Source organism: Phascolarctos cinereus, unplaced genomic scaffold (genome assembly GCF_003287225.1).
Source record: "Phascolarctos cinereus isolate Bilbo 61053 unplaced genomic scaffold, phaCin_HiC Scaffold_5;HRSCAF=322, whole genome shotgun sequence".
Classification (NCBI taxonomy): Eukaryota; Metazoa; Chordata; class Mammalia; order Diprotodontia; family Phascolarctidae; genus Phascolarctos; species Phascolarctos cinereus.
This window is the reverse complement of record NW_027555958.1, coordinates 278,716,008-278,738,164: the sequence shown is the minus strand read 5'-3', so window position 1 is coordinate 278,738,164 and position 22,157 is coordinate 278,716,008. Positions and strand designations below refer to the sequence as shown.

General features: G+C 35.4%; 1 protein-coding gene across 1 annotated transcript in view; it reads left to right on the top strand.

Moving 5' to 3' along the window:
- The window catches only part of LOC110219340 (ATP-binding cassette sub-family A member 10-like), a 107,301-nt gene that overhangs the window by 63,584 nt on the left and 21,560 nt on the right, over positions 1-22,157 (top strand). Inside the window, exons 22-28 of the mRNA XM_021002591.2 lie at positions 6,061-6,198; positions 10,261-10,368; positions 12,114-12,290; positions 13,638-13,751; positions 17,773-17,892; positions 20,522-20,608; positions 21,168-21,259. Coding sequence (XP_020858250.1) covers positions 6,061-6,198; positions 10,261-10,368; positions 12,114-12,290; positions 13,638-13,751; positions 17,773-17,892; positions 20,522-20,608; positions 21,168-21,259 — 836 coding nt within the window. The remainder of the gene's footprint in view (positions 1-6,060; positions 6,199-10,260; positions 10,369-12,113; positions 12,291-13,637; positions 13,752-17,772; positions 17,893-20,521; positions 20,609-21,167; positions 21,260-22,157) is intronic.

Below are 22,157 nucleotides of genomic sequence, written 5' to 3'. Positions count from 1 at the left end.
TGTTTAACTAAAGGGTTTAAGACAGAGATGGGAAACCTGCAGCTTTGAGGTCACATGTGACCCTCTAGGTCCTTAGGTGCAGCCCTTTGACTGAATCCAAACTTCACAGAACAAAATATCAACATGGCAATTCATCTAACTTATATTTTATTAACTCAGACAAAACAAACACCTTTGTCATTTTTTAAAGATGGTAACATATTCTGCAAATTAAAAAAAAATTGTGAGACACTCTTGTCCATAACAACAGAAATTATAACAGTAACTGCCACCATTTCCACCTCTAAAAATCCAACCCATCATCCATTTCCCAAAGGGAGTGGGCCTTGTCCAAGGCAATGTTAGGGATGCAAGCTAAGGTGATACATAAGAGTATATATTCGGGGACTATTATGATAGTTGTGAAGGCCTGACAGAAATACTGAAATGCTAGCAAATTGGGCTATGAAGATACCATTTATTGGATTATCACCTCAGTCAATGTGAAGCAATTGATCCTAGGAGTTAAAGAAATACGTGGCTTAGTTGACCTTAGACAAAATCATTTCAATGATCAGATTGACATGAAAGATAGCTGGCAGGTATGGCACTTTGTGTTCTGATGTTACAGAAAGGAACAAAAATCAGAAATACCCATATCTCACATGTTAGAAACACTTCAATACAGGTAGTGTTCTCCACTAAAGTGAGTAAACTATGAGTATGCTTGAAATAAACTGAAAATATGACTGTTTTCATTATATGCCGGCATCTTATAATAACAAAATTAGAAACAGATATTAAAGGCAGAATATTCTTATTGTTGTTGTTATTGTTTTTTGATAGTACCCTCAGCTCCAAGTCATACAACAAGGTATTACTGACAATAACACTAGGTAATGTTTATATCAGAGAAGTTAGTTGGCACGGTGGATAGAGTGCCTGACCTGGAGTAAGGAAGACAAATTCAGCCTCAGACACTTACTAGCTATGTGACCCTGGGCAAGTAATATAACCCTGTTTGCCTCAGTTTCTTCATTTGTAAAATAAGCTGGAAAAGGAAATGGCCAACCACTCTAGTGTTTTTGCCCAGAAATCCTCATGAAGAATTGGACTTGACTAAAACAATTGAACAACAACATTTATATAGTGCGTACTATGTGTCAGGCATTGTGCTAGGCACTTTTCAATTATTTGATCTTCACATTTGATCTTCACATCAATCTTGGGAGGTGGGTGCTGTTATTACTCTAATTTTGTAGATGCAGCTAACAGAGGTGAACCAGAGTTGAAGTCAGGTCTTTCTGACTCCAGGCCAACAAAGTACAGGATAATCATAGGAAATAATTTCATTCCTAAGCCTAGGCTAGGCTTAGGATCCTTTTATTAAGGGATTTGTTCAATGAAGTTTGGATTCAATGAAAGGGGTGCATTTAAGGATCCAGGACCATGTGGCCTGGAGGCTGTAGGTTTCCCACCTCCGCTAGCCAATCAATAAATAAATTAATTGATAAAACATTTATTAAGAGCCTACTATGTGCCAGACACAGTGCTAAGTGATGGTGATTCGAAGAGGCAAAAAACAGTCTTTGCCCTCAAGGAGCTTACAGTCTAATGAGGGAGACAATATGTAAACACACACACACACATATACACAGCAAGCTATAAACAGAATAAATGGAAAATAATTAAAAGAGGGAAAGCATTGAAATTGAGAGGTGAGGGAAGGCTTTCCATGAAAGATGGGATATTAGTTGGGGCTTAAAAAAAGCCAGGGAAGTGAGTAGTCAGGTGGATGAAGGAGAACATTCTATGCATGGAAGACAGCCAAAGAAAATGTCTAGAGCTGAGAGTTGGGGTGTCTTGATTTTAGAGCAGCAAGGAGGCCAATATCATTGGATCAAAGAGTATATGGCAGGGAGTAAGGTGCAAGAAGACTAGAAAGGTAGGAAGGGTCTAGGAAATGAAGGGCTTGGAATGCCAAACAGGATATTTTATTTTTTCATGGAGGCAATAGGAAGCACTGAAGTTTATTGACTCTAGGTGGATTGACATGGTCAGCCCTGTGTTTTAAGAAAATCACTTTAGTTGCTGAATGGAGATGAGATTAAAGTGAAGAGAGACTTGAAACAGGCAGACCCACCAGCAGACTATTGTAATAGACAAAATAGAAGAAATTAGGAGGAGGAATTTGAAGGAGGAAATGCTGGAGAATGTGGGAAAATTTAATATCTTCACTTGACACAAGTTATATCAAGTAATGAAGTGTATGACAAAAACGATGCTGATGCCTCAAATGATGTTGAAAAGGAGATGAACATACTTTGTCTGGTATTTCAAAATTCCATTTTTGAGTTTGATACTATTAATGTTAACTTTCCAGTAGACCAGTTACATCAGGACAGAATAATTTATTTAAAGCTACCATTTATTGTAGCCATTATGCATTCTTCTACAATATTGTATAAAAAGTGTAAAAATACATCTGCACCTGGGCACAGTAGGATTTATGGTGGTCATTACTATAGCAAGAACTGTAAGAAGAAAGTAGAACTATCAAATTATACCCCTTAAGAATGAAGATTAAATACCACAATGGGAGAAGTGACTTGAGTGTATCAAAAAGACTTATGAGTATAAAGAGCAAATTATTTATTCAGTAATTATTGAATAAATTACCCAAAAGTGTGCTGACACTTATACTGTCTTTTCAACTGAGTTCTTCACTCATGACTTTTTCTTACATATTATAGATATATAAAAATAGACCCCAAATAGAGTAAAAATGCTAGATTATTTGATTTCAATGTGTAAAACTCTTCTCTATTTAAAACATGAAACCAACACAATAATATTAAAAATTGTTATAAAACATGATTTTTTTTCAGGGAGAAAATTTAATTGCATCATAGTTCTGCTTAGCCTTAACTATTATTATAGCTCCTAAATAGAACCAAGTATGACTTCTAAGTTAAAGGAGTAGAACCAAAGCATCTTATTAATTGCCTAATGTACATTGATGATATCAAATTATTGAGTTCCACTGCAAAAACACATTAAATAGCTTTTTCATTTCTTAGAATCTTTTCTCAATGATATTAAAATGTCACTTGGTCTCGATGAGTGTAAAATTCTTAATGTATGCCAAGGAAAAGCAGAGACAGAAAGAATATTTTTGGAACAGGATATCACTTCACTGAATAATAGTGAAGCTGACAACAAATACAACCATTGGATTTATTAAATGAAAATCTTGATGAAGTATATGAGGCATCTAAGTTCCAAAGGTAGAATCAAAAAGCCCTCCTTGAGTGAAATTCACATGAACTTAGCCCACAATATGCTGACAAGGAAGAGCTGAACAAATAGTGGTCTGATTTGTTTATGGAAATTTAAAGGTTTATGTTGGAAGAAATTACAGAAAGGTTGTCCCTTAAGGAGTCTGGACTTGGGCATGAATACAGATTATACAAGGAATTGATAGAAACTGTGTAATATGCTGCTTTAGACTGTAAAAATTTAATACCTACCCTACAAGACATGGCTTGGTGACTAGAGCCCTCCATCACAAGTTCACTAGCTTTCATTGTCTAATAGGTGACAAACCTTTATATTACAACTACAGACCTCAAAATTACCTAGAGAGCTAGACCAATAAATTTTATGGCAAAAGGAGCATCATCACAGACATATTTATTACCTACAGTGGGCTAGACATAACATCAATACATAAAAGTTAGGGAAGTCATTTTAAATAGATGTTGCCATACCAAATACTCCTAAACTCCAAGCTTTAAGAAATGAAAAGTGTTAAAATTATAGGGACTTTTCAGAAAGAAAAAATAAAAATTATGTGAGAATAGGACAAAATGCTTATTATCTCCATCATCCTGTTTGTTGCTGGGATTAAATTGAGGATGAATTTATATTTTAATGCTTTTTGTTCAACTTCAGTTTTTTTTTCTACCTGGGCAATAGGCCACAGAACACTAAATATGATGTAATAAAAGCAGGTTAATTATTTGTTCTAGAGCTATTTCTATCTTCACTCTGTCAAACAAAATAATAACAATTTTTCTATAATAACAATTTTAGTAATAACAATAACTCACTTTTGCATCTTTATAAAGCACTTTCTTGCACAACAACTCTGTAAAATAGGTCACATATATATCATATTTCTGAAGAAAACATTTAAATGTTTGAATAATGAATGAGTGGGATTTCAACCTTATTTCACAAACTCAAACTATAATAAAATGTTTCAGTTTGTTAATACATATTGTTAATAGTAATAGTTACTAGCATTCACTGATAAAATGTTAATTTTATCTACTAAAATATCTACTTTGAAGTGTACGAAAATAAATCACCTAAAATATCTTCTATATAATCACATTTGTTTAAAAATACTTTTTTTTCAACTTCTCTGTGCCTTAAGCAATGAAAAGAGTATAAACAGGTATTTAAAAGGTAAATTTGCTATGGCTAATTCTATAATTGGTTTATGTAAACATTACCTAACTTCTCAATACCAAAATGAATGTATCTAGGAAAATAAAAGCAATGTGTAGGTGGTAAATAAATTTTGGGGAATTGTTCATATTTATTAAAATAATTATGCCCAAAGTTAAATTTCTTTTTTTATTCATTCTAGATATTATCCCCCAGAGCTCCAGATAAATTTTAAGACAAGATTTTACTAAAACAATGGCAAATCAAATTGTAGATATGCCACTATAAACATTAGGAGCTGTTTTTTCCTCTTAGGACTTTTACTCTGTTCAGACAATGAGGTGTAATCATCAACCTTTTGCAGGTCAGAGATATTGATCTCTGGTTGGTAATGGAAAGCCTGCTATCTGAAGCCTTAGGCAAAAACAATTCATAAATTATTTTAAAAGACCTTGTGTATATACATCATAACAACTGAGGCCATTGAGCTTGGAAGATCATACCTTATAGTTTCTTCCACTCATATCTAATTTCTACTCAGAAAGAAAAGAGAAAACAAATTGCATTAATTTCTTCTCCATTTCATACTTCAGTTTAATCTCAAGGAAATTCAGAAAAACAGCAACTTTGCACTGAATTCAATACAATGACAGCAAATTATATTTTAAAAATAAAACAATATTTAGCTTGTCTACTACTACAGAAGTATAACCATAATAACTGAAAAAAATCCAATCCATCATAGATCTAGCCTTTCAGTGTTCCTGTTGGATTTTTTTTTCTTTAAAGAAAAATTGATCAACTCCTTAGGGAAAAAATAGGACAAAAGTATCAGAATTTGTTTTATAAAATATTTTTTCTCATTTTAAACTAGAAAGTCAGTTTTCTCGTATTTTTAACTGGAATTGGAGGGACTTAACCACCTCTCAAAGAGGGGATTTTGTAATATTTTGTAGTGGGGGGTTTGGGTAGTATCTTCCCCATGAAATTCAAATCTACTTTCATGCCAAAATATTGCCATCTATTAGACTTTCAAGATATTGCTACTAAAGACCATTTAAGGCAGTATGACCTTAACTTTAATTTCATGGAACCCTGATGTTTCTAATCATATGAATTAGGACTTTTATGAGAAAATTTTAAGACTGGATATATTTTTTCTAAAATATCAAATTTAATTATATATGAAATTCCATGAACAATAATTTTTATTATGAAAATAGGTTAAATTTCTTCTGTGTTCCTTGTAAATTTCTCCCCCTGATTTCTCTTTATTCTAGAGGATTTATAAGTCCTTAGCATTGCCCCACTCTGATAAATAGTTAAGATTTCCATCCTTGTATTTTTAGACTCAAAGTGTTCCATAACTCAATTAGTTTGAAAAGCAGAGATTCAAAATATTGTTTTTCTGCATCCATATAAAGTAGCCATTATTCCTGATATCAACATTTGTTGACAGTTTCAAAGTCCTGAATTCTTGAACACAAATAGGGTGTGTTGCTAAATGTTGTTAATGCCAACATTAACCTCATTCAGGACCTTAGCCAGAACATGGTGATTTATAATGTTTTCATGTATCATACACCAAAAACTTTACTTTAAGAGCTCACATTTATCATTCTTAAGCATTACAGGTTTTCAGTTGCATGCAATACCAAGAGGCTGAACTGTTTTCCTGTTCTCATGGGTGTTATTAGCAATGGGCTACTTGGAATTTTTAACCCATCAGAACATATTCAAACGAAGAGGAGCACATTTTTTCACGTAAGTATAGTAATGCTTCATTTATCCAGCACTGTCAGTAAATATAATGTTTTAGATGGTGACTTTTCTCGATAAATGAAATCTTTATTAGCCATGAAGTATTTTCCACCTCCTTATTAAGAACTTTTAGTGGAAATCTTTCCAAAATGTATAATGTACTTCCCTACTTTATTAAAAAGAGTATAATAAACATAATTTAAATTTTTCATGATTACTTGGTTAATCATAAATCACAAGTTCCAACAAATTTAGGGTAGTTTAGAGAATTTAGAGAAGAATTTAGAATAATCTAATCCAACTTTATTCTTTTAAAATTTAACTTTTGTTGATTTAAAAAATTTTTATTTTGTTACCCTAATTTCCCCATTATATCCCTCCCTACTTCCTCTTCTAGAGAGTTATATCTTAAAAGACAGAATTGAAAAAAAAATCAGTTTGGTAAAGCTAAGCCAACAGATCAATAGAATTATACATTATATATGTATATATTTATATACATATACATAGGTGCACACACACACACATTCTCACACACACACACACACACACACACACACACACACACATACACACACAAGCACACACTGTCCCTTATCTTTGCACAGTTTAGGGACTTGTTAGATTACATTTCCAAATTGCTTTCCAGAGTGGTTGGACTACCTCACAGTTCATTGGTGTGTGCCTTTCCTCCTATAACCATTCCAAGATTTGATACCCCACCCCCCTTTATTCATTATCTTTGCAAATCTGATGGCTGCTAGGTGGAATCTCAGAGTTAGGTTAATTAGCAAATCCTTTGACCCTGTTTCTACTGAAGATTCTCTTGTTCTTATAAATTGAAATTAGTCACTTAGTCTTTATTTGCCTCAGTTTCCTCCTCTGTAAAACCTACTTCTCAGGGTTGTTGTGAGGATAGAATGAGATAATAATTGTAAAACATAGCATAGTGCCTGGCACATGGTGATCTCAATATTATCATTATTCCCTATATATCTTGAATATATAGAGAAACTTGATACAAAGATTTCCCTACCATTATTATTTCCTTTCTTAGCTTCCCTCACATTTATAAAGAAGAAGGTAGTAAAAGAGAAGGAATATGATCACCATCAGTGATTTCTAACAGAGTTGATCTGCTTCTCTTCCAATGCTTCTCTAGGAGAGTCACTTAACCTTTCTGATGCCCAGTTTCCTCGTCTGTAAAATGGAGAAAATAATAGCTCCTACTTCATAGGGTTCTTGTGGGGATCAAATGAAATGGCATACATAAACTGTTTCACAAATTTTTAAAGTGTCTTATAAATGTGATCTTATAACTTATAAATAGTAATATTACTATTAATTTTGATTTTTAGTTAGTTTGTGATTGAACTGTTTTCCAGGTGAGCTGTTTTCCTACAGTGTAGCACAAAATAAGTGCTTTATAAATGCTTGTTGACTGATAGCAAATACCTTACTTTTAATCCCATTTTTTCAATCTTTTGATTCTACCCCCCCTGCAATATTTCTGTCTTATTGATTTCTCTTTGGTCTCTTCTAATATTTAAGCTTGACCACTTTTTTTCTAAGGTGTTTATTCTCTTTTAAATTCTTTCTTCTATAAATATAATTTCTTTTCTTGCTTTATTTCTTCCAGGTATTCACGTATTCCTGTGGAAAATTTATTTATTTTTTTCCTTTGAGTGCCTTCTTGCGGTTGTTATGGAATTATGCTATTCTTTTAGGTTGGATTTTGGATACTATAATATTTCTTTATAATGGGTGGTCTCTTCTTCTTTTGACCAAGGAGGTCAAAAAAGTAAAAAGAAAGTTCTCATATATACCAAAATATTTATTTCAGTTATCTTGTTTCATAAGTGAGGAAACTGACAAAGAGAATTTGGCAGTTGCCCGAAGCCATGTAGTTAATAAGTGACAGAGCCAGATCTCTGTAATCCACTTTCTTGAGTAACATGTTGGCCTCTGCAGCCAGGAGCTGAATTTTAGATTCCTTGCTCTGGGTCAGAGCAACAGCACTGTGCATTGTTTTTTACTCAGGAATGAGTCTAAGTCCATTCTCTGGGAGAGACTATGCTATGACCTTATTCTCTTCTAGGGGTCTGGATCTATAATCATTGCCCATTGTCCCATCCTGGTCACTTGCTTTTGTGTTGAATTTGTGATCTTCTATTGGAAAGATGACCCCCTACCCCAGCCCCGTGATTACCTCTTGGATTCCTAATCACGACTTAGTTTGATGGTAGTCTATTATTATTGGGGAGCTAGACTACACTCCTTCTTGCTACTCCGACATCTTGGGTAGCCTCCTACAATTTTAATCTTTAAAATTCATGTGTGTGTCTGAACTCTAACATTCTAACATCCCTGTCATATTCTAATGCCTTAAATGAATCCAGAGCTATCATGAGGTTTAGAACTAAGGTGATGATAGTAGTAACAGAATGGAAAGTGTGTATCCAAATGACTTTTCAAAAAAGAAAATCATAGGCTAGGTGGAATATAAAGGATGAAGAAGGAAGGGTCAAAGATGACTTAAGGTTTCTTACCTGAAATCAATCAGTCAGCAAGCGCTAATTAAGTACTTACTATGTGCCAGGCACTGTGCTTAGTTCTAGTTTATAAAGACAAAAGTGAAATAGTCCTATTCCCTCAAAGAATTCATATTCAAAAGAAGAAAAGTTGTGTAAATAACTATATGCACATAAGAAATATGTAGAATAGAGGAAAAGTAATGGAAGGTAATCTGAGGAAAGCATAGGCAGCCAGGAAGACTGGTGGAAATCTTTTGTAGAAGGCGGGATTTGAGCTGTCTCTCTCTCTCTCTCTTTTTTTTTTTTGAAAGGCAATTGAGGTTAAGTGACTTGCCCAGGGTTGCATAGCTAGTAAGTGTCAAGTATCTGGTCTGAGACCGGATTTGAACTCAGGTCCTCCTGACTCCAAGGCTGGAGCTTTATCCACTGTGCCACCTAGCTGCCCCTGAGCTAAGTCTTAAAGGAAGCCTAGGAAAAGGTCAGGTGATAGAGCATTCCAGGCATGAGGACAACCTTATGTTGGTCCAGAGCAATAGCCATAGGGATAGAAGAACACTGCTGAGGGCTGATCATGTGACTTTCTCCCATTCTTGGGCTCTAGCAGGGTATTTAGGTTAAGAGATAGGATCACCTCTCCCTCTTTAATTTTATTAGAATGCTTTATCTGAATCTTTTCTTTGTCCTTATTACATTCTACCTTATAGCATCCATATTTATGTACATGTTATAGGCTCCATATTAGAATACGAGTTCCATAAAGGCACAAATTATGTTGTTTTTGATTTTTGCATCTCTAGCACCTTGGAACAGTGCCATGCATGCACGAGAGCACAACTGTGGTCATTTTTGGTTCCTGAATTTATTCCTTTTGTCTTGGTAAACCTCTATGGAAGGAGGATGGAGGCAAATGTGATCTCTGAGTGGCTGTGTGAATCTGCAATCACATACTTAGGTTGCTCCAGAGCCTAGGCATGGCACTTATGAGAAAGGGGAGCTGAGAGAGGATAAAATTTGAAAGAGTTGTGTAATTGGTTCTACAGGCAGAGCTCCTTGTTTCCATTGGTAACAGAGGTGAAGCCTTCTCATGGGAAGCTGTTTTTACCCTTCTTCAAGTCTCCTCTATACTGAAGCCTCAGCTAAAATCCTATTTTCTACAAGAAGCCTCTCCCCATCCCCCTTCCTGCTAATGCTTTCCCTCTGTTGACTATCTCTTTTCACCCCTATTTTGTTTGTGCCTTGTTGTTTCTGTTTTGCCTCTCCAACTTAGGCTACAACTCCCTGAAAGCAGGGACTTTTAAAAAAATTCTCTAACATTTTAATCACAGTTCCTGGAACACAGTAAGTGCTTAATCAATGCTTGTTGACTTGATCTTCCCCAAATGTAACACTTTTTGGACTTTATGATAGAGAATAAGTTGTATAACTTTGAGTATTTTTACTCATTTCAATAAAAATTTAATAATTATTTATAGCTTTTCTGATTTACTGCTCACTGTTTACTACCTTACAATATTTATTCTTCACTTTTCAGGATGATGTATCCATAGGGGTTGGCTTTATGGAGGCATCCTTTTTCTGTATGTTTATTGCAACCAGCATTTCTCCTTACATTGCAATGGGCAGCATCAGTGATTATAAAGTAAGCATGAGTAATTAAAACTTATTTTTTAATAATTGTCACTGTAATATTTTATTGATTTTCTCCTTAAACAATCTATGAAAGTTCATTTATGGCACACATGTCCAGCTCTCATTTACATCCTTTCATGAGTGTGATTAACATTGTTTTAAATAGCTAGATAAAGGGTTTACTAGTCAGATTTTTAATGCAGAAAATTCTCTCTACTTGAAAACTACAATAAAAATATACCATCTTCAGAAGGAATCAGTTTACACAACCCCATATACTTATTCATGAAATTTCTTAAACTGTCACATATCTATTTTCCATCCCACAGAATTTCAAAGTTGACCGACCTATTGAAATTCAGTATCACATTTAAGAAAGATTAAGTGACTTTTCCAGGGGCACAGAGGTAATTAGTAGTAGAGCTAGATTTAGAGCCCAAGTCATCTGATTCACTGCACAAAACTTCTCCCCATTATATAATTTAGCTCATTGTAGAAGGAATGTCTCAACCAATGGGTCATAGAGATCCAGAATGAGAAAAGAGGGAGTTACTGAGATCATGCTGAGCAATGTAAAGACCTGTATCAAAAGAATACGTGTCCAAAGTTCTTAACATTAATTTAGGGAATAAATGAAATAAAAGCTTTCGCCTTCAATGTCCCAGTAGGAACCAAGAGATTCACATCAAGCAATGAAGCAAAGTAAAGGAGTAGGGAGAATAGATGAGATACAAAATTTGTTCCAACAATGCCTTTTGCATCTCTCTCCATTTCTGCATTCATATACATCAGCATGATATTAGTTCAGCCAGAAGTAGCCTCATAACTGGTTTTTCTTGCCTGCTTTATCTCCTTTCTTTGATATATCCTTCATATAGGTGACATTTTCATTCCCTAATATGTAAGCCTGACCATGTCACATACTTCCCACCTCCTACTCAAAAACCTTTAATAGTTCTCTGAAGGTTAAGATACAAACTCTTCTCTTCTAGAATTTAAGACTCTCTGAAAACTAATTGCAATCTACCTTTCTAGCTTTTGTTCACATTATCTTTTGGACTGTATCTGATTCTTCATTTTGTCCTGGACTCTCTGTGATTTGATGAAAGTTATTCCCTTATGCCTAGTATGAACTTTCTCCTAATCTCCAACTATTGAAATCCTTTTGTTTTTTCCTTCAAGGTCAAGCACAGATACCACCTACTCCATGAAACATTCTATGATCTCCCACATACTGCTACCTCCCCCTCCCCACTGCCATCAATCCTGGCTAGATGTGATCTCTTCACTCCTCAGCACCTCACACTTCCCCTAAGTATTTCCCTCCTTTTTTTTCTTTCCCCTGACACTTTCTACCTTGTATCATGCTTATTTGTATACATGTCTTATTCTATACCTCCCTCCTCAAGATTATAAACTTTTTTTTTAAAGTGAGACAATTGGGGTTAAGCGACTTGCCCACAGTCACACAGCTAGGAAGTATTATGTGTCCAAGGCTGGATTTGAACTCAGCTCCTCCTGACTCCAGGGCCATTACTCTATTCACTGTCCCACCTAGCTGCCCCAGATTATAAACTCTTTAAAGGGAAGGGCTATGCTATTTTGAATCAGTCATACAGATTGGTCCATATAATTTGTTTAAGATGTATGCAGCATTATTTTAGAAATGAACATTTTTATATAACTGACATTGTTTAACATTTCTCTAAACTTCAGTTTTCAAAACCACTTTGTATCTTTCTGTTTCTCCACCAGATAAAGGCTCAATCTCAGCTATGGATTTCAGGGCTCTACCCATCAGCATACTGGTGTGGACAGGCACTGGTGGATATTCCTTTATATTGCTTGATTCTCTTTTTAATGTATGTCATTAACTACCTTATAAATAATACAGATGAGGGCTGGCCAACAGCTTTAATCCTGTTTGCTCAGGTAAGTCATAAAATTTATAGGACAAAGAAATTTTCATTAGAAAGTCTATAATTTAAGACCTGTACAATCAAATAAATGTTCAATAATGTTTATTTATCATATAGGAAAGAACTGGAGCATGCTTGTATTATACAATTATTGTTTTAAAAAAAATCAGTCACCAAGTTTTTATCAAGTGCCTACTATGTGTTAGGTATTATGCTGACAGTATAGATACAAAGACAAAATGGTTTCTACTTTCAAGCAGATTACATTCTAACAGAGGAGACAACATGTAGGTATAGACAGAAGCATGGATAAGGCAAGGATAAAAAAAAATTCAACAGTAGAGAATAGAGTGAATTAGTTAACTAAAGGGTAGAGACTGGGAGGGGAGGAGAGTGTAATTAGAATAGGAGTAATGGCCTAGCAAAGTACTGAGGGGTAGGAATCATGGAAGCACATATGTGCATGTTTCAAGAGTGTGACTATCCTGACGTGGAGCTGAGTTGGAGTAGCAAAGTAAATCATAGTAGTTGAATAAATTAATGAAATGGGAGATTATGGTATTTGAAGAAAAAATTTATATACTGAAGTTGCCTAATATATGGGCAAGGGTTGGATTGGGAAAAAAAAAACTACAAACCAATATTGAATTGAGAAAGGAGAAAGAATGACCTGGCAACCAGTAAATAATAGCCACCATGATCTAGATTGGGTGACAAATCTGTATATTACAATTGTCAAAGGATGAGAAATACCTGAGTGATGTTGGCAGAAGTGAAGTCTGCAACTGTCAGTAGGGAGCAAGGAGCATTCTAACATACCTCCTAACCCTCCAGAACCAGTGTGTCATATCAGAACCAAAAAGGAGAGAAGATGCAGCTTCACTCAGATGACCCTGAATTGCTGGCCATCATTCACAGATAGGCCTCTGTGATCGTCAGAAGATATGAGGAAATTAAGCCTAAACTGAAAGGAAGCTTGTTAATAATAAAACTGGATTTCCACATGGCACAGTGGAAGGGGCATATAGATCTGGACTGGGGCATTGGAGACATAGGGTAGAGATGAATGGAGATTAGAGAATAGAAAGTAGGATTTGGGAAGTTAGGTTTTGAGGTTTACTCATAGTTATTGAGTGATTCTGTATTACAGTGACTGGGATGGTAGGGTGGGGAGGAAGTTTGCTAACCACAGGGATAAGTATCTGGGTGGAATTATCATTCCAGGTCTGGGAGTGGTCTCTGTGCCACTTCATGTCAGTCTTGCAGAACTTTTCCTGGCACATAGTTCTTAGAATTTGACAAATTTTCCTGGACAGCATTTGCCTTTCTAGTACTTCATATAATTTTCTGTTAATTTCAGATCATGTGTACTATTGGTTATGCAGCATCTGTTGTGGTCTTCACATATGTGATTTCATTCATTTTTCGTAAGAGAAGAAAAAATAGTGGCCTTTGGTTTTTTTGCTTCTTTATTGTAAGTACAGAACACACTGTATATTAATTTCATTTTTTTGCCTGCAAAGCTAAAGTATATTTGCAATGAACTACACAAATTAATATTATTTCATAAAATATTTGTATTACAGTTGGATCATTTTACAGCCTCTGATTTCTATCTCTATCTTTACCTATTCTCTTGGTATCTCTTCATGTCTTGCACTCTTTTGTTTCATTGAAAAGAATAGAATCAGAATTTTAGAGAGCTGGACAGGACTTGAGAAGTTATCTAATTCAGCCACTTTTTGTTTTAAAGACAAAGAAACTGAAAAAAACAAAGGTATTAAATTTGCTTATCCAAAGCCATGAGGATGGCTAGTGACAACAAGGTTTAGCATTCCAGAGTCTTTAGAACTTTAATCAAGTGCATCATACTTTCTCTTATGTCTAATTATGTAAGAAGTACTCATGTTGATTTATGATTGATTCATCCTCATTGATTTATACTCATTTATTCATACTCATTTTGTAAATCTCTTTATAATTGTGCTTCCAAAGGAACCTGAGACAATTTACATGTTTCTGTATAAGCCTAAAGGTGATTCTTAATTGGAGAAGGGAATGTTGAGTGTAATGTAACACTGAATACTTGTAGAAGGGATGGAGGTGGTGCCAAAACTTTTTGGAAGAAAAATATATATTTTAATAACCTCTTCAGAAGAGAACTATGGAGAGAGAAAGAAAGACTTTGGAAGATGCAGATGTATAGAGGAAGCCAGCTCCTCAGTATATCTCTGATTTCCAGTTTGTCTCCTTATAGATTTTGGAGACTTTCCCTTGGATTAAACCAGACCCTCTCTTTTTGTTGTACTGAGATCTCATCTTATTCTCATTCAAAGAATTTACCCACTCATATATTTTCTAGTATATTCTAATCTGATTTATGCTTTTGTGTACTTGGATAAATAGGCTTATTTGTGACCATTTATGATATTTTTGGGTTTTTTTCTGTAACTAGAATTTTATGGGATTGGGCAAATAAGGAGCTAAGGACTAATGACCAGACAAATATTACAATTTTCTTGTGGGTGGGTTTCCACATGTAAGTTTTGTGTAAGTATAAAAAGTCCAGGGAAAGTCCAACTCATACTCTACTGAGTCAGATTCCGAAAGTAAGCTACTTCTCTGAACTGTCTCCTAAAAATTGCACTCAAGGAAAGAAGGCATGATAGTGAGACAACCAGAGTATTTTGCTGGTCTTCTTGCAATGTCAGAAGAAAGTGAAGAAATCTTCCCGCTATGGCAAAATTGTGGGAGGGTATGAACAGGTTTACATAGGATGGGTAGGCATGCATGGTTTGAGTTTTAATCTGCTCCATTAAAGTCAATGTATTTGAGGAATTTTCTTTGCAAGTTAGTACAAAGGACTTCTAGTTTCGTTCCTAGAAGATAAGTATAAACACCAAATAAGACTCATGCTTTTGGTTGAAAGTCTACAAGGCACTGGTATCAGTGGCATATGATTAGTATAACAGCCTTTAATTTCTACTCCCCTCCTCAACTTATTTCATAAGTTCACAATCATAGGGACCAGATAAGTCTGTAACTTAAGACTATGACTCTGGATGGGGCAACAGGGTAATGCATATATGATAGTCAATTTGCAAATACTATCTGTTATAGTGGGATGATAAGGTTCCTTGAAAGTAAGGGGACTACAAGGGAATTAGGCTTCTATTCCAGAGGATGGTGGTGGTAGGACCATGTTGTCAGGGAGCTCCAAATATCTTGTGGAAATGAGGAGTATAAATGATATCTAAATGAAGCTCAGAGGACATGATAACCAGGATGGAGATCATCTTATAGATAGTAGGCTCAGAGCCCTTGATCATCTGCCTATCACTTTAATATCAACATCTCCTTTGGTTGCAGGAACCACTTAGCCCTTGCAAAAATCACATTGGTTTATTTCTCATAATCATAGCCAAAATGTGAAGCATGCTGCTCTTGAAGCAGAGCTGTAAAAGATGGGTATTTCTTAGAGTCATTTCATACAATCACAGAATTTGAGGGAACTTAGTGGCCACTGAGTTCAACCCATAACAAAAAGGAATCCCCACTATACCATATCCAATAAGTGATCATTAAATCTCTCTTCGAAGAAATGGAACTCACTATCTCTTAAGATGGCCCATTCTTTTTTGGGTCAGTTCTAATTATTAGGAAGTTTTTCTTGGCATCTTTCCAAAATTTGCCTCTTTGCAACTTTCACCTAATGGTCTTGCTTCTACCCTGTGGAGCCAAACAGAGCAAGTCTGATTCCTTCTCCAGATGATAACCCTTCAAATACTTAATTGCACTTCTCTCCTTCTCACTGAACACAACCAGTTACTTCAAACAACTCTCCAATAGCAATGGACTCAAGGCCCTTCACTATACTAATTTCCCTGCCCTGGGTATACTTTGTAGTTTATCAATGTTCTTCCTAAACTGTAGTGCCTAGAACTGAACACGATGCTCTAGATGTAGATTGATGAGGAAAGAATATAGTGGGGTTATTACTACCCTGTTCTTTAGAGCTATCCTTTCTTAATGCAGTCCAAGATTGTATTAGCTTTTTTGGCTGCTATGCTAAGACCTTCAGATCTTTTTCAGAACAACTACCATCTAACCCAAGCCTTCCTCATTTTATACTTATGAGGTTTGCATGTATGTCCAAAAGTAAGATCTTACATTTGTCTCTACTGAATTTCATCTTATTAGATTTAGATGAAATGTTGAAAAAAATCACCTGATCTTTTTGGATCCTTGCTGTCCTGGATTCTTCTATGTGGCCATCCCCGTCTCCAAGACACATCCTTAAGATCTTTCTACTTACATATCTAAAGTGTCAGTACTGTAGCACTTACCCTTCTCTCCACTCTCTTCCACCATCTCTACTACTTCTCATTTAGTTCAAAGGTACCCCAAAGGAAATACCATTTTCTCTTTTTATGATTTTATCAGCAGTAGTAAATTTAATCAATCAACAAGCCTTTATTAAGTGACTGCTATGTGCCAGGCCCTGTTTTAGGCTCATGAAATACAAATACAAAGAAGAAAACAATATTTACTCTCAATTCCTTAAACCACATGAGTTGAAGCAGCTTAGGAGAAATTAAGCCTTTCTATGAACTAATGTGGTGTCTCCTCAGCCAATGGTTCAGAAACTCCCCATATTTAACTCTTTAATGTAGTTTAGGAATTTTTCAGTGAATCAGTGTTTATTAAGTACCTATTGTATGTAGAATTCTGCTAACTTCTGAAAAAAATAGTAGCAGAAGTTAATGAAAAGGTCCCTTGAGTCCAGGATGGGATCACACAATAACTTCTGCCTGCTTTAATATTTTCTAAGCAGGAAGAACCTTTTCAGTTCTTTTCCTACTCTAGTCTACCTTACACTACTCTACTGATGCCCCCCAGGAATAGGGTTGCCACAGTTGCTTGTGTTATAAGTAACTCTCACACTTCTCCAATCAATCTTAGCAAAAAAGTTGAAAGGTGATGTATCCCCCAAGCTCAAGTCCCAATTTGGCACCACTGCTCAGCCTCAAACTCATGGGTCACTGTGCCCCATTCCTATACCTAGGCTTACCTCATATCCTATGTAGTTATCCTAGTTCCTGGCTCTGTCCCTGTCTCCAAGCCCTGAACTCTCCCCTGGAGGTCCCCTCTACCTAAATTTACTCTAACCCTTCTCTTTGACTTAGTGCCTCCCAGAACTTTGCTCTGCTTCATTCAGACCTTTGCTTTTTTTTTTCTTCTCGAGGTTACTCCAAGCTGTTCTACCAGATGCTTTGAAATCTCCCCTCCTCCATCCAAAGAATATGCCTCTCATTTGTAACATTCTTCTAGTGGCGTCTGTTCTATCTGATGTCATGTATTCATGGAGTTATAACTTTTTAAAAATTATGTATTCATGGAATTAATTAATGACACTAAACAGTATATGTCCATTTATACTTTGTAAATAATTGAAAATAGTATGTAATTCTAACCTATTTGCAATTTTCTTTCAGATCTCTATGTTCTTATTTGGCATCCTATTTTTAAATAATTTTGATTTACTTATCATGCTCCCTTGCATGATATTAGTGCCTTTGTACACATTGGTTGGCTGCCTAATACTTTTTTATGAGGTAAGCAATGCTATTACTTGTACTAGGATATGGAAATATATGGCCATTTGAAAAAGCTTTGTTCCATGTGGGGAAATATGCATTTTATAAAATCTTATAATTTTATAAAATATTGTTTAATTCTAACTTTGAGCAAGGAATAATGTTAGAAGAGGAAGGGAATAAGCATTTATTAAATGCCTGCTATATAACATATACTTTAAAAATATCTCATTTGAACAGCCCTGGGAAGTAGGTGCTATTATTACCCCCGTTTTACAGTTGAGGAAATTGAGGCAAACAGAGTTCAAGTGGCTTACTCAGGGTCACATAGCTAGTAAGTTTCTGAGGCTGGATTTGAACTCAGATTTTCCTGATTCCAGGCCCAGTGCTTTATCCACTTCATCACTCTAGTTGCTTTACAGAAGAGACATATGAAGTTTGAAGTCTCCTAACTTAATTAATTGCCTTTTCTTACTTATAAGGCTAAGCTCAAATACACCTGGAAAAACTCCGATGGTATATGCAGATCAATGGAGAATCTATTTTTTGTTTGGCAGATAGTAGATACTTCATAACTTTTAGTTAATATTATTGTTATTCCAAGTTGAGGAGTTTATATTTTGTCCTAGAGATATTAGGGATCCACTGAAGATTTTTGAGTGAGAGAAAGACATGTTTAACATGATGAAGTACAAAACATGCTGGACTTGGAATAATGAGACCAGAGTTTGGATCCTATATCTACTACATACTACCTCTATGATGATAGGCAAGTTCCTTAAACTCTCTGGGACTCAATTTCCTGCTTTGTTGAAAGTGGAGGCATTGGACCAGATACTATCTCAGGTCTTTTCTAGCTACAGATCTATAATCCTTTGAGACATCCTTTAAGATTGTTTCATAGCTTAGAAAATTATTGCTAGATTAGAGAGTTACTATTAGCTGGTAGTTCAATTAAGAGACTGTTGTAGTCCAAGTAAAAGATGCTGAGGACCTAAATGGTAACTATGAGAAAAAAGAGAAGAGGATGAATTTAGAAGAGTTTATGGAGGTAAAATGGGCAAGAAATAGTTATTGGCTATAGGAGCAGAGTTTCAAACCTGGGTGACTGGAAGGATGATGATACCCTCAACAGAAATAGAGAAATTTGGAGGAGTGGGTTTTGGGTGGAGGGTGGGTAAGATAACAAGCCTTTTTGCAGAATGTCTCAAGTTTGAGATGTCAGCAAGACATCCAGATAATATTCAACAAGCAGCTGGTTAATTTGGATGATAATGATGATAATCAGGAGATAGATGATAACATTGATTGGTATGAAAAATAATTTTCTAGAGATCGTTACTGAATCCATGGGAATTGGTGAGGTACCAAGAAAGATTGTTAGAAAGTAAAGAGAACGGGACACAGGACAAAGCCATGGAAAACACCAATAGGAAGGGTATATAACATGAATGATTATCCATTAAAGGGGACTGGGAAGGAGGAAATGCACAGGTAGAAACCATCAGTTTGAGAATAGATGACAGTGCGTTATTGAACTGGTTGACTTTAGGGTCAAGATTGCAAAGAATCTAATGTGAGGCCAGAGCAATAGTAGTGGACCAGGAGAACCGTAAGAATGACTTGGGTTCATGGCAAGGATAAAGGACAGGGTTAAAAGGAATCAGACAAAGGAAGAGGTGGAAAGGCAGGAGGCAATGGTCAGATGAAGGAATTTCAGAGTTGTAGATCCTAGAGGTGGAATACGTATGCTTAATGGTTAGATCAAAAGTATGACCATTGCTGTGTGTGATTGAAACTGAGTAGAGGTACATGTTGTGGGAGCTGAGATGGCAGACTGTTTGTGAAGGATATCAATTTATGTGTTGAAATTCCAACTATGTGGCCTTGGCTTGAAGTAGATAGGAAAACTGTTAATCTGGTACTTAATTCTTTGAGAAAAAAAGGGAAGTGCTCATAGATAAGTGTCACTACCTTCTTAGGGTGATAGAGTTGAGGTCTCAAAGGAGGAAAAGTTGTTAACTGATGGAAGCAGGGGAAAGTTCTTTAAATGAGAATAAGGAGCAATTTGTATGACCATTCTTCCTTCTGACCCAGCATATCTAAGATGGAGAAGATGACAAAATGGGGATACTCTAGTGTTCAGTGGGAGTGTGAATGAATTTATCAAATTATTTTCTGACATATCTCACAGAGGAGATATGGCACTAAGAATCTAGAGAGGAGGTGGCATTATAAAGGTAGAAATAGGCACAGAAAGAAGAGCGTAGAAGCACCAAGGACAAACCTCAGCTATTCCACAATTTTGGCCAGGGATAGCCTCACTTTCCTCATTATTTCAAAAGTAAATGTATAATGCCTGATTTAATAGGAAAGAAGGAAAGAAAGGGGAAAAGGGAAAAAGAGGAAGAGATAAAGCAGGTAGAGAGGGAGAGATTGAAACTAACAAACAGACCCATTGAGAAAACAAAGGAATATATCTTAGAGAATACTCTTGCCTCCACTTTTGAAGAATGCCTTTTTCCTAGAACACAGAGGAAACTCAAGCAGAATAAGAGAAGGAATTTTGCTATATGTCCTTCTTGTTCATTTAAATATAGTTGACCAACAAATGAACTTCCATTTGGCCTTTGCTTTCTTTTGACAGCTCTCTTATAGCTATTCAAAAAATCCTGATCACCATGAAGATGAAATAAATGGAGTCAGTCAAAGCAGCCTCTTAGTACTTTTAATAGTAAGAAGAACTTTCTTTTGGGGTTTGTATTCATGGGAGGAGGGGAATAATATTTACCAAAAAATTATTTGGTTTTATTTGAACTATGTAAAGCTTGTAAGCTTTTTGCAAATGTTTTAAAATCCATGTGGATATACACTGTGTCCTAAATTTGTAAGATTTTTGTTATGCATATATGCTTTATAAAAGACAAAGCATTCCCATTCCCTTCCACCCCAATTATTTAGTCTCACTAAAATTCTAATGTAATAACCCATTTTAGCATGGAAATGACCTTAACTTTGTGATACTCTGCTAAGTGGAATGAGAGCTCTAGGAAAGACTTTAAATATGGGATTGGTGTTGTAGAAGGTTATTGTAGCTAAGTGTATCTAAGTTTATTATTAGGTTGTTCTCTGTGTAATGCATTTCTCTAAGAACATCTAAAATGAGTTGCTTTCTGCATTGGTGGAAGGAGTATCTATACTTATTTCATACCTCAAAAATCTGTGACTTTGTAAATCCTTTTGCTTTTTTTGTCATATTGTAACTAATGGTGGTTTTCTTTGTTTCTTGCTAGCCTTATCTTCATTTTATCATTCTCCTTTTTGTTCTACGGTTTCTGGAAATGAAATATGGAAAGAAATCAATGAGAAAGGACCCTGTCTTCAGGTAGACAAAAACATTTAAACCAATTTAAATATTAAATGTTTGACTATCACATTAAGCACAAAGAATCCAATTTAAAATATTTATTGGATGCCTATTGGGAACAGCTAGGTGCAAAGTACCTAAAGTGCCTGTTGGAGCCTGAACCCAATATCTTTGACAAGAAAACCCCAAATGGGGTCACAAAGAGTCAGACATGACTAAAACGCCTGAAGAACAACATTATTAGGAAGCTCTGTGGAAGGTAGTATGTTGGATATAAAAGAAAGATAAGGAATTGTCCTTGCTCTTAAGGAACTTAAATCTAATGGAACAAATTCACTGATATAAGCAGAATAATTAAATCCTAAAGTATGTGGTACTATGACTGGTCAGTGTTCAAATCAGTGAAATCAGAAAAAAAAGTTTCATAGAAGTGGTCGAATTCTACTCAAGAAATTGAGCAGGAAGAGAAAAAGATTTTTTTTTTTAGGAAGGTGGTCACTGCAAAGGCACAAAGGTAAACAGTGGTGTGACATAGATTATAGGAAAATTAAATTAACTAATCTTTCTTTTCTCTTTCCAGAAAACTTTTAGTGAAGCTTTAAGCTACACGTATAAAAATATATACACATAAATAAGAGGCTTATTTTCCTGAGTTCAAATCTGACTTCAGACACTTATTCTTTCCGCTTGGGCAAGTTACTTAACCCTGATTGCATCAGTTCTTCATCTGTAAAATGAGCTGGAGAAGGAAATGGCACACCGCTCCCATATCTTTGCCAAGAAAACTCCAAATGAGCTCAAGAAGAATTGGACATGACTGAAATGACTGAACAAAAACAAAATGAAGGCCTGGGCTAGGGTGGTAACTATGTGAAGGAAGACATGACAAGCTTTTGCAACTGATTATGTTGGATCT